Source organism: Meleagris gallopavo, chromosome 6 (assembly GCF_905368555.1).
Source record: "Meleagris gallopavo chromosome 6, MGAL_WU_HG_1.1, whole genome shotgun sequence".
NCBI lineage: Eukaryota > Metazoa > Chordata > Aves > Galliformes > Phasianidae > Meleagris > Meleagris gallopavo.
In genome coordinates this window covers 27,039,306-27,051,898 of record NC_139409.1, presented here as the reverse complement: position 1 = coordinate 27,051,898, position 12,593 = coordinate 27,039,306, and the positions used below count along the sequence as shown (strand labels likewise).

General features: G+C 35.7%; 1 protein-coding gene across 5 annotated transcripts in view; it reads left to right on the top strand.

Moving 5' to 3' along the window:
- Nucleotides 1-12,593, top strand: part of ETV1 (ETS variant transcription factor 1) — a 65,408-nt gene that overhangs the window by 9,838 nt on the left and 42,977 nt on the right. For 4 of the 5 annotated variants that reach the window (XM_010712722.3, XM_010712719.3, XM_010712721.4 and 1 more), the window contains one exon: nucleotides 3,566-3,619. In XM_010712722.3, the coding sequence (XP_010711024.1) occupies nucleotides 3,566-3,619 (54 nt within the window). Of the gene's footprint in view, nucleotides 1-3,565; nucleotides 3,620-7,547; nucleotides 7,591-12,593 lie in introns of those variants that run through there. The other variant, XM_085226114.1, reaches the window with a different exon arrangement.

Sequence of the window (12,593 nt, the reverse complement as noted above, 5' to 3'; positions counted from 1 at the left end):
TAAAATCTAAACTGATAATGTCCTCGAGATTATCATTAACATTTTTCTACACTTCCCAAGTGCTCTTGAGACATTATAGCTTTAATAAGAGGAAAAATAAAACTTTTGGTAATAATCTAGACAGAACTGGATAGCTTGCTGCAGATGTTGTCTGCTCCAGGAGTGTGAGACTTTCTGACTATGAATGTGGAATGAACTGATGTTGCTGCTTCTGCTATTAGCAGTAAAAGCCACGTGCTTAATATCCTTCAAAACCTTTTATTACTCTTTTGGTATATACTTCCCTTCTCAACCCCCCATAATTAGGTAGCTCAGGGAATGAGCTCAGTTAGATGATTGTTTCAGGTATCTTTTTCAATTTTCCTCTGAAAGGCAAAGTAAAAAAAAAAAAAAAGTTTTGGTGATTTATGCATTGTGTCCTGTACTGAGTATGTTAACAGAAGTCCAATGAAGATTTTATAGCAGTCTTGCTGAATTGCAGTATTTGTGAATAAAAGAAAAGAGGAAATGAATGTCATTCGTATATAAATGTGCAGACAGTTGCAACACTGCAAGTAACATTTTCCTTTCAGACAGTCATGTTAAAGTGTCTTTACCTGTCCTTTTAATTTGCTGCAAAGGCTGTGTGTAATTATCCAAACTGAATGTATAAAAGCCTCTTCCCTTTGAGTAATGGGATGATGTATCCAGACCGTTTGGCTTCTCACAGCAAGATGCTGTTGGAAGAAGTCCGTGTATTGGGCTGACGGTCCTTTGCATTTCCGCAGTATGATTATGTGTGAGTTGCAAATTTTGCTATTTAAAAAAAAGTGTTACCAGGTTAACTGAAGGAATGATTTAATTCTCATCTTTAACAGATAATGGGTCTTTTAATTTCTGTTTAGACTTGCGGGCTCAGTTTTAATAGCATCAGTACCTCAGAAATAGATTTCGGTAGGAAACATATGGTACCAGGTTGAATGTTTGGACGTTATGCTTTGTTTTGTTTATATCTGGCAGAGTTTTAAACACGTTTGTCTTACTGTATTCCTTGTCCTACAGAGACTTCTAAGGCTGTGTCAATATTGTATTTAAAATACATTTTGACAGCGGTCTCCATCTCTTTCTAGAGCACTGATAAAATGATGCACCTTAATTTCTGTTAAATATGTCTTCATAATTTTGGGGATCAATGAAAAAAGTATATTTTTCTTGTTTAATCCAGACCTCATTTACTAATATATTAAATACAATATTTACTTGAAGTAAGTCAAGTTAAACTGCTAGAGACACAATAAATCACTGTGAAGCAGTCCGGCGCACAGAATATGCTCTAGAAAGTTATATAAGATTGCTGTCCCAGTTCTACGTAGCTAAACGTAGCTTCCTGCTTTCAGCAGGAGCTTTTTGTTTCATTTAGCCTTTTTCAAATATCCCGGCTTCACAAATTGACGTACATGTATATATGCTCTTGTGTACAAATAACAAAATTAGAATCATTCTAGCCTCCTTTCTGCATGTGAAAATGATAGCTGGCTTAAGAGCAATGTGTGGGATGTGTCTTCTGTAAACAAGAAATTACTTGATGGAATTACTTTTAACTGCGAATGTATGCACAAATCTTTTGAAAACAACTGGAAATGTGAAAAATCCTTAGAAATTGATTTTTAAGTAGAACTTGATTTCATAATTGGATTCTTCAATGACTGTCAAATATTTGGCATTTTTGTTAGGAAAACGTCTAACATTCACATGTAGTGAATTGCATGAAATATCAGAAATTTAATTGTATTAATACTTGGGTTTGTACTGTCCTTCAGTTAATTTCTGGTAAAAGTCTAGTGTTTTCCCTGTTGGAAAGAGAAATTTAATGCATCAAAAATACTAGGAATATTCGGTTTGGTAAATTACACACACAGCTTCAAACTTTGAGGAGCTAATGTGGCCTCTGAGACAGACTTCTGTTAGGAGAGTAGATCACTGTAAGTTGACCGCAAAAAACTAACAAAACAACAATAGCAATGCTTTTTTTTTTTCTTTTTTTTTTTTTTCAGGTAATATCAATTACTCTTCCTATATTTATCTTACCTTCACTTCCTTTAAAGTCAGTGTTTGCAGAGCTCCCAAGGTCATTTGTTCTTAAGCGATATTTGCTACAATTAAGACACTAAGACTTTAAACATTTGTTTTAAAACTGAGAGCAAATAAATTTTCAGTATGATGAACCTGATTCTGAGTTCTTCACCCAGGGATAAAAACCTCCCAGTTAAGTAATTAGAGCTATTTCCTGAGTAAGAGATCTGGTCCACAAAGAGTACTGAAGAGCACAGTGAAAATAATTGTAATTAAATATGTATTTTTAATTCAAATAAATGCTGTTCAAGCTATTAGCAATTGCATAAATATAAAGGAGAACATACATATCTTAAACTGGAAAGGGCTCTCAAGGGCATTGAAGTTACATTTTATCATTTACTGTTTTTATTGGTTTGATAGTTACTGTTTCAATAAATTATTCTATAACCTGTATTTACCTCTTGAATCTTACTGGGTAAGCAGATCATGGCAGATGCTAACTTTTAATTAAGATCATGTGAATTATTTGCTTCTCTTTAGACAAGAAGTGTTTAAATTAAAATGTGTTCTAGCAGATAACTTTATGAAGCTTTGCAGCGATGAATGTAGTTAGTGTGTGTTGAGCAAAGGATGACGGAGTTCAGACACAGTAAGCCAGATCTCTGTAGGATGCAGCAAGGGCCAGTTGTGCTCTGAGGATGCTACTCTCCAAGTGTACTCACCTAAAATATACATTCAGTGGTGTTTCAGCTTAAATGCTTCTAATGACATTACAAGACACTACGGCTAATGTCTTAAGTACACAATGAGAAGGAGGCATGGTACAGAAGCATGTATCAGCAGACCATGAAATGATCGTATTTTATAGCTCAGATTTGTGATGAAAGTTTCTTAAAAGCTAAGATGATCTCAGAAAAGTTGAATGGATGTTAATAACGATTCTTGTTTAAATAAGTATGTTTTTTTCAATGTCTGAAATGTTGTTATTGAACCAGCAATTCTGTGGTCTGGTAAGATAGCTCTTTTTGAGTATTTAAAATAACAAAAAGAACCCTACTGAGTTGGCTGACTGCCATGAAAAACTGAAATCATTTTTAAGTTTGCCAAAGATGCAGTAGCTTGGGGTTAAAGATGCATAGGTGTTAAACGCTAGGATTTGGTGCTTTCCGTGCATTTTGCAAATGAGCATGGCAGGATTTCGGCAGGTGCAGAGCGTGGTGCCAGCAGCAGCCTTTCCATCCCCAGCACCCTGTAGCAGGGCCGCACCACGCAGCTTCACCCTGCAGCTTGTCCAGTACGGAAGCAGTCGCTTGCCTGATTTTCATGCCCGATTTTCATGGCCAACAATGAGAGAAACAAAAATTCTAATTTTAATCTTGGCTGTGCTTCAAATTAAGCACAAGAATCTTTATTTATGCTTTAATGGCTTCTTTTAATTCTTTCCTCGTTTTGTTTTTTTTTTTTTTTTTTTTTGTCTGTTTGTTTTTTGTTTTTGTTTTCCTTTCTTCAGCTCAGGTACCTGACAATGACGAGCAGTTTGTGCCAGACTATCAGGCTGAAAGTTGTAAGTACAGAATGAATCATCGCTTTCTTAAAAATATGTCCTTATATACTTATATTTGGCTCTTTGTATTTGTTATTTATTGTGTCATCCGCGGTCATGTGGTGGTGCCTTTTGCCGGGCAGTGACATCAGCGTGAGGAACAGATAAAGCAAGTGGCGATTTGACACACAGCCAAAAAGGACTGCTTGGGCTGAAGATTTAACCTTTAGCAGGGTCCAGCTCCTGTCCTTCCCAACCCCAAGGAAGTGAGGAACAGGTCCTGCCTGAGGGCAGAGGGGCTCTTTCTTTCCCTAGGCATAAAGAGAAGGATGCTGAGCTGGGGGGATGTAGCAGACAACTGTCCCAGGCAGAAATCAGTCTGCTCAATAGATTTTGTATATCTATAAATAAAGAAAAGTCTTCAGATAATCAAGCACAGCCACTGCTAGGGCATTTTTAAGTCATTCTAATGTGGTATTTTGTTACTCAAATGAAACTTTGCCTGGAATCAAAAGGAGAAAGCTGTAGTTATGTTAAGCTGGACGCTTTGTGTTGGTTAGTACTTCACTTACCATGTGTCTATAGTTTTTTTGCTGCTCCGCACCCCTCAGATCTTGTTATCTGTTGAACTACTGCTGCTATTCTGTTAAACGCTGGCTCTCCTTCACTGTACCTGCTGGTCTGTGCATCTGGGTGGTTGCAAGGGCAGTAAAAATATGGAAGAAAAACGTTGTATGACAAAGTCACAGACTTCTTATGGCTGCTTCGCACTCATCTTTCCTTGCGGCACGTCTTCTCTCCATCATCAGATCTTTTCTCAGCACTGTCTGCTGACTGCAGTGGAATGCGTGGTAGCTTTCCATTTTGCTAAATAACTTAAATAATTTATCCTATCAGAGTAAATTACTGCAGTTTGCTAAACCAGGTAGCTGTTAAATATAGTTGTGTACTGATACGTTGGAATTAAAATTAGAGAGATCTGAAAGAATTGCATTACAGTGGTATCTAACCTCTAAAAAATAAAATCAGAGTTGTTGAATTTTCTTATAAATCTTGTATAATTTTTTTTCCAGTTACTTAAATATATACTCCGAAAAAAATATTCTTAAAATAATATGACAACGTTTTGTAGAGATAATATATAAATATGTTTTCTCCTGGATGCTGATAGTATACCTGCAGAAGAACAACTTAGTTTTTGCTTTTCTCTTTTTACAAGTTCCCGTACAAATGCCAACCAACAAGTTTAACCACTATTAGAGTTGCCCTTTATAACATTTTTTCGTCTCTGCCTTCACAATTTTTTTTTTCTTCTATAATCTGAAAACTGAAACAGTTTTATATGTTGAAAATTAAATACCTTATCCTACATATGGAGCTGGGTTCAGATATAGTCATGTATGCATACATCCTTTGTGTAAGAGTACAAAGTACAGTTAAAGGCTTCTATTAACCCACAATTATCGTTACAAAACAAGTCAATGATTCTTGGAAAATAATTTGTGAACTGTGAATGAAAAGCCCCATTGAAGCTTGTCATTGCTTTCGGCGATAAAGAAATTCTCCTAATATGGCTATTTTATTAATGCTGTTGTATTTCAAAGTTCCTTAGCCACAGCTTACACAGTATTATCAAAGGAACATTTATTTCTTCATTTCACTTACTTTCTTTATCTTAAGTAAAGGTCAGAAGAGCTTCCTGGAGAGTTACTCTGGCAAAGGTTACAGAGTTTCAGAAACATACATGGATATAATGTATGTAGCTGTGGGCTCTGCTAAACAGGAATGGAGATGAACATAACCAAAGCCATGGGGAAATTTCTGTTGCGGAAGTGTCACGGTAGTGACTGTTTTTTCTAGCATCTAAATCTGCCTTCAAACTGTATTATAATTACTTACTATATATAATCTATAAGTCTATACAGTGCACACCTTGTTACTGGCAGGAGACTGGCAGGAACATTTGGCTTTTTCATTTAATTTTTTATTTTATTTTATTCCTTTACTGCATTTTACTTTTTTGCTTTTTAACATGGGAGAGGATGGATGAGTTTTCATTGCAAAATGCGCACCTGTGTAGGTTCTATTACAGCCAGTTGAGCTAAAAAATGGTGAGGGACACAAATGTTACACCAGTGAAGGAAGTCGTGGTCATTTACTATTCCAGAGGCAACCAAACAGTGGTCCACCAGCATTTTTGGTGGACCAAAAATTTTTACTCTAGCCTCATTTAAATTTTCTGAACAAAGCTCATTTATGGTGTTATCTACAGATAAGGTGTGAGTGTGGTTTGCAGAATATGTAAAGAAAACTGACATGCTCCACTAAAACAACTATTGCCCAGGAACAGTCTTAGTGATATGACACTTCACTTCTAGTTTCATTCCTTGCTGAATGGGCTTTACAACTGAAGTTTGTGGTCCTAAATTGAAACTTGCAACACTGAAAGAAGTAAGAAAGTCAGAAAGGTCTTAACAGCGTCAGTGTTGGGAAACTGTGGTTAAAATCTTGCTTAGAAATCACTCTGTTAGTCAAATCTTGAAGCAAAGATGGGGAAGGTAGCGGAGGAGCTGTTGCTGCCAAGAACATGTACTGTGTCCTGGCAGTGAGCAGGATTAAATGCCCCTTAACGTGCTGTGGGCTTTGCATTTCTTCTCTGTAATAATGATTTTAACTAGTGAACCTTCACTGGTATTAGTAACTAAGGGAAACATTTAGTTAAGATTAGATTACAGTCCACTTTATCCACTTAAGAATTTAACTTCAAAGCTAACTTGTGTCCATGAATATTTCAAATATAAGTTGTTATTAAGCTTCAATCAGTTTTAAAAAAGCAAACATAATTCATGTATTTATAGTTAGGTGTGGGCTCTAGATATTATGAGTGAGATCAACAGCTAGCATAACTTCATGTCATATTATTGCCGTTCCTGAGATTATATATATTCCTACTAGCTAAGGATCCAGCTAGTTGAGCTTCTCCTTAATGCTTTAAACTTAAGTTTACTTGTTTAAAGTTATTTTGTTACTCCATTATGCCTTTGAAAAGAGATGAAATACGCCTTCCTCGCAGAGAAATATTAGACATATTTACACTTCCAACCTTTCATTTTTCTTAGTGTCCAAAGACCTATCTTGTATTATCTTCTTACTATACAACTTTTATCCTTGAGTATATATTACAGAAAACTGTTTTGTAGTTTCTCTCGATGAGTAGAATGAAGAATAGGTAATAACCAGCCTTTTCTGCTGAAATTTGAAAAACAAATCACTGTTTAGGTTCTTGTAACCTTCTGCTTTCTGTAGCAACCAAACTTTGTGAGTTCTGTGGGAGAGATATGTGTATAAAAAGATGTTTTCAGCTTGTAATTACACAAGAAAAAAATATGAAAATTACATATTAAGTAGTGTAATTTTTTTACTCTTTCATATTTTTTCTTTAAAAAAATGCAAAGTCCACTAAAAGACATGTATGTTTTGTTTTTTCTGAATCCACTGCAGCCACCAGCCTGTTTGCTGTACTGTTGAGTGACTTCCTCATGACTCCTCTTTTTGCAATTATGTCAAAAGTTTCATAAGGGAAAAATGTAGTCTGTTTCTCCAAAAAAAAGAGCTTTTTTTTTTTTTTTTTTTTTGACCACATTTGTGTGTGACGCTTTTTCTGAATTCTTATCTCATTCCTAAGACTTAGTTAAGCTGTTTTCTGTCTGTATAAAGTCTCTATTTACATGTCAAGAAGGATAACCTGTGTTAACTTCCTCAGATAAGGTTTCCTATTGTTGCCAGTCCATTTTCATATACTGAGGAGGAGCCAGATATTGAACTGGCTGGCATCGGTGGCAAAGCTTTCAGATATTGTAGAACTGCAAAGACGTTGTGATCTGGGAGTAAAAATGAATAAATGGTTCAGTTTGCTTGAAGTTAATAGCTGTTGAGGTGAAGATTGCTTGCTCACAGTGTTTGGATGATTTCTTTGACAGACACAAGAGGAAGTAGGTAGGATTTGTTGATGTCTAAAGGATGTAGCTGGCAGAGAAAACTTGGTATTGTCAACAGTACACTGATTTGTAATTTGGCGCTACTGGTAATAAGCAGCGATTGCCCTGCACCAAACCAGATTGTCTTGTGTCTTAATAGCATAATCATGTTTTGTTATTTTAAAATAATTTGTATTTATAGTGATCTCTTCTTTTTTTCCTTTTTTTTTTTTTTATTTTGCCCTAAAATATAGGTTACCTATTTAAAATTCTTGATTAATTCTAGCTTTTTAGTTTTTTATTATTGAATTTTTGTTCATCAGGGTTTGTACTGTGTTTCATGTTCTTGATCAGTGTCCTTCCTGCTCTTTCATTTGGTGTCTATATTATTTCCTTGACCATCACAGTCTTAACACTGCCAGGTGGTAAATGTTAATGTTAGACCATAGCTGTTGACAATAAATGGGAAGGGCTGGCTGTAAAATCCCTTCTCCTCAATGTCTGATTAAATTTTAAGATAGGAAAAAAATAGTTTTTAGTAGTAAATTTGTTGCTGATCTTTAAAGACCTTTATACTTTCTTTTTCTTTTTTTTTTTTTTTCCTTTCCTCCAAAAGAGCTCTTTCAATGTAGATGCCAGGAGCCTTAAATTATTCAGGGATGTGCTTTTTAAATGCTCTGGCTTGCAATCTTTAAAAGCCTGTTAAAGAGAGATTCTTTACATAGGCTTCAGGTAGCTGTATTCTTCTGTCATTTTAACTAATGGCTTAGGATATTCCAAATGCAGTTTAAATGAGGAAAAGCTTTAATATTTATTTACGTGTTTGCAGCATGCAAAATCATGTGCAGCTTTTTCACACTACAAAGTGAAAAATGCTGTTTGTTTTCTTTCTCCCTCTGACTTAAATTTCAAAAATGAATTATACCATCTGAAAAAGCATTTCGTATCTGCTTCAGTATAGCAAGAGCTGGTGAGCAATTGGCAAAGGGCAATTTTCACATATTTTGACATATTTTGAGGGGGAAAAGTACACAACTAGAATGGAATAGAAAATACTAGAAAAAATGTAAGTTCTGATGTGTCTATTGAAGTCAGAAGGAGAACAGTTTGCTGGGTTTTGTTTTTGTTTGTGCTATAGAATAGTTTGATTTTGCAGCTTCCTGGAAGAAAAAAAATAAAGTGGACTGAAAAAACCATCAACATTTTTAACGTGATGATTCAGTACATTGGCAGCTGGTAGTCATATCTCGGTAGTGCACAATGTCCTAGAAATCGCAGTTGGTAGTGTTTTGGTTTTCTGTGTGTGGCAAGTTGCACACAGCCTATGTGCTTTCAGGATTTATTTTTTTCTGCTGTTGTTTTTTCTTTAGAGACTGTGGCTGGAATCACCTTTCCTTTAAGTATTTCTTCAAGTGAAGTACTGCAGAACACAGTCTGACAAACGTCCTGCAGAGTTATACTAGCTCTTCTTGGTGCTCAGCTGGTAGTGCTTTCTGCTGCAGCTGTGCTTTGTTTCTCGCTACTCGACTTTAAAACTACTTCCTTTCATAGGTCAGACGTTGTCAAATACACACACATTTATTTATTTGTTTAAGAGTATGCTCCACTAAAAGATTCTTCTTAAAAGGCTGTGAGATTCGCGGTGCTTTAAGTTTGCATGACCTTGGGCACGTTGCTTAACATCTCTGTTTCTCAGTTTGAAGTAGGTGCAGAAATGCATGTATCACTCTGTTGTGAGGTATACAGCTTTCTTAATTATCACTTATCTAGAGATTTCAAAAGCATTTCACAAAGAGAGTCCAATGCAATTGCTGTTGTAAGAGCTGGAGAAATCAGAGTGAGGTGATGCTGACCACCTTATCTCCCTTCACAGTTGCCTTAGATAGACTCACTTCTTTTATTGTGTCCCTGAGCACTTGCTTCGTTAGTTTAAAGCAGGACAGAACCTATCATCAACCGTTAATTTCCCTTTCTCTCTCTCTCTCTCTTTTTTTTTCTTTCTTTTTTTTTTTTTTTAATTCAAAAGAAATTAGTAACTGGTGTCTTTCAGAAAACTTTGTGGGCTTGTTTTGTGGTTGGTTACTGGGCATTAGCCCATGTTAACATGGGTGTTTTTTTTTTCTTTTCTGCTACTACTTCTAGAGGATTCTGCCATTGTTGTGACCTGTTCCATAATTGCCAGATTTAATTCTTGAAAGTGTTTTACCAAGATGCAAATGATGAACTCTAAGGCCTTTAACTTGTGACCTTAATTGCAGAGAATTTGTGGAATTGTCTTAGTTTTAATAATTAGTTTCTGTTTATTTGCTTTTATGCCTGTATTTTTGCCTTATATTTCCAGTGTTGAAGGAGCAAGGATTTAAGTTATCCTGAATCATACTGGCAGCACTGAGTTCGAAATTGTGCTGTATTCCTCAATAGCATGAGGAACAAATGACAGGACAGCATCAAGCCTGTGGCTTTCACATCCTGAAACTTTCAAAGCTGAAGCTATTCCTATCAGAGTTCTCTGCATGCTGTGATGGGAATTTTATTGTGAAAGGTACCACAGACATCCCAACAGTGATACTGCAACCATGTTATTTAATGTGGCTGAACTGCACTGGGTCACATGTGAACCTGGTGATCTCCAGTACTGCTGTATGGGGCTGTTACTGTGGGATTTTTATCACTCTGCGTGTCCCCTAGCCTTCCATTCATGTGTCCCTGCTAGACCAAGCTGACTTGGTGCTTTTTCCTGAGAGCCCCATCCTCATTTGCTGTTTGATTGGAGATTAAAGGCTTAGGTTGCATGTGGAGGTTATCTGCTAATGAATAAACTTCAGTCATCCTGTCCTGTGATAAATCTGTCTCCTAGATCAAAGATGAAGCATGTAGACCTTTTTTCTTTCAAATGGTAATTTCTTAAGGCTGTCAGATCACTTCCTGAGGTCTGTTTACATAAAAACAAAAAGCATTACACATATTTTATTCAAAATGTTGAATTTTTAGTTTTGAAAAAACTTTCCATTTCCTCTTTAAGGAAGCTTCCCCTCCTCCCTCCCCATAAGGACTTTGTGAAGATCCCATCTGTGGAAATAGAGGAAAGCTTGATGCTGTAACTTGTAGTTCTTGCGTTATTTTCTTAACAAAACAGTTATTTCTGTTTTAAAACAGATAGCTGTTTAGTTAATTTCATCAGGAGCATATATATGTATTAGAGCATCTGTTAATCTCCAGTTGTATTAAACTAAGTATGCAGAAATTTTTTTCTACTGTATTTTCAAAGAGAAATCAAAACCAAACAATGCAGATTGAAGGCTCTTCGTGATTGATACAAAATAGTCACCCTCCTTAAACTGTTTTTCGTGCAGTATTTTTGCAAACGTTTTTTGTATTCCAAGAGCAGCCTAAATAATGATTTGAAAATCCACAAGCTCTCGGATGGTGTAAAATAAAGAGGTAGTCTGAAAGTGGAATCCACTTCTGGTTTTTTCATGTGTTTCCTTTGGTAAAATATTTTTACAGTCTGTGTCATTTTTTCTCTTGCTATCTCAGCAACTGAAGACAGAAATCTCTCCCACAGACTGCCATGAAGTTTTCACAGCCTATAGCAGGAAAAAAGGGACGAGAGAGTGACAGTCCTCAAAACATCAATTAAGCACTGGAGATGCATGTGGTGTATTTATGGCATGTAGTAACAATTTTCTAGCTTCTGCAAACAGGAAAATATGCCCCTCGGTTTAGGTTCTGTGTCCTTTTGTTGTGGTCCTATGCACATTAGTGCTGAGATGTACATGGGGGGAACCATTTAAAAGCTGATAGATATGTATAAATAATGATATTTGTTAGACTAGCTGCTCAGCTTACTAAGTAGACAAGCTTTCTGAGTTTTAGAACTGGCCAATGTTTTTTTTTCTAGAAATAAGCTAAAAGTTGTATAAACTTGTGAATGGAAAACAGGTTCCTTTTTAAAGGCATGTGCTCCAATCTTTTTCCTGAGAAGAATTCTTTTACTTACTCTCCTTGATCTTCTTGTTTTTGATACATTTCCCCATTTCTGGATTACAGCTTGACCTTGATTTGAGGTGAAGAGAAAAGTGAACTGTCTTGTTGAAGAGTGTCTTTATTCTCATTTATCTATTTGTTCTGTAAGCTGAGGATTATGCATGTTAGAAGAGTGAATCATTAGCAAATTTATTTCTGGTTGTCTTTATTTTTTTTTTTTTTTCCCTGTGGCTGTTTATGAACTTATTCAGTAAATGTGGTTGCCAGTAAGTTAATGTAGTGAAATATTTTTTAGCAGTGACATTTACTGCCAAGTCCTGCAGTAAGTGAATAGGAAGGTAACTGACTGGCCAGGTTGTTGTCTTCAAATTTATGTTATGAGTAGTCATTGAGGACATTTGACAATTTACATGTGCAGAAACAATTCCTAGCCTTACTAATTTTATCCTCTTTGCTCAAATGTTGTTTCTTTTTCGTTTCTAATGTATACCTTCAAAAAATAAGCTGTTTATATTTTTTTGTCTTACTTGAATATCTTCATGTTAAAATTGTGCAATATTTTCTTATTAACCCATCTGTAAAGAGAATTGTACATGACCAAAGCACCAATATAAATGGAGACAGAAGAGACTGTAAAAAAAGTGCAAATATTCAGTAAAGATCAAATGTTTCAAATATTTGGAAGTAGAATTTATGAACTAGATTTATACAAAATGTATACCCTGCATCTGTGTATCTATGTTCTGTAAATAAGAAGTATACATGCCATGTAATTTTCAGTCTTGCTGATTGCATGAATGTATAAAACAGTCATACAACATCAGGAAAAATGGGCTTCTGAAAAAACACATAGTGTATACAGTGGTTCTTAGTATTCTGTTGTGATTCCCCTATACAATAAGGATGCTTTAAGGAGTGGCAAAAGCCTTAAGCATCTGTGCTGAGAATCAAAGCCGGATTGCAGGTGGTCAAAATTCCACCAGCTTCCAAAAGAGCACTTTGCTCTTTCGTCTTTCAATATCGAGTGACTT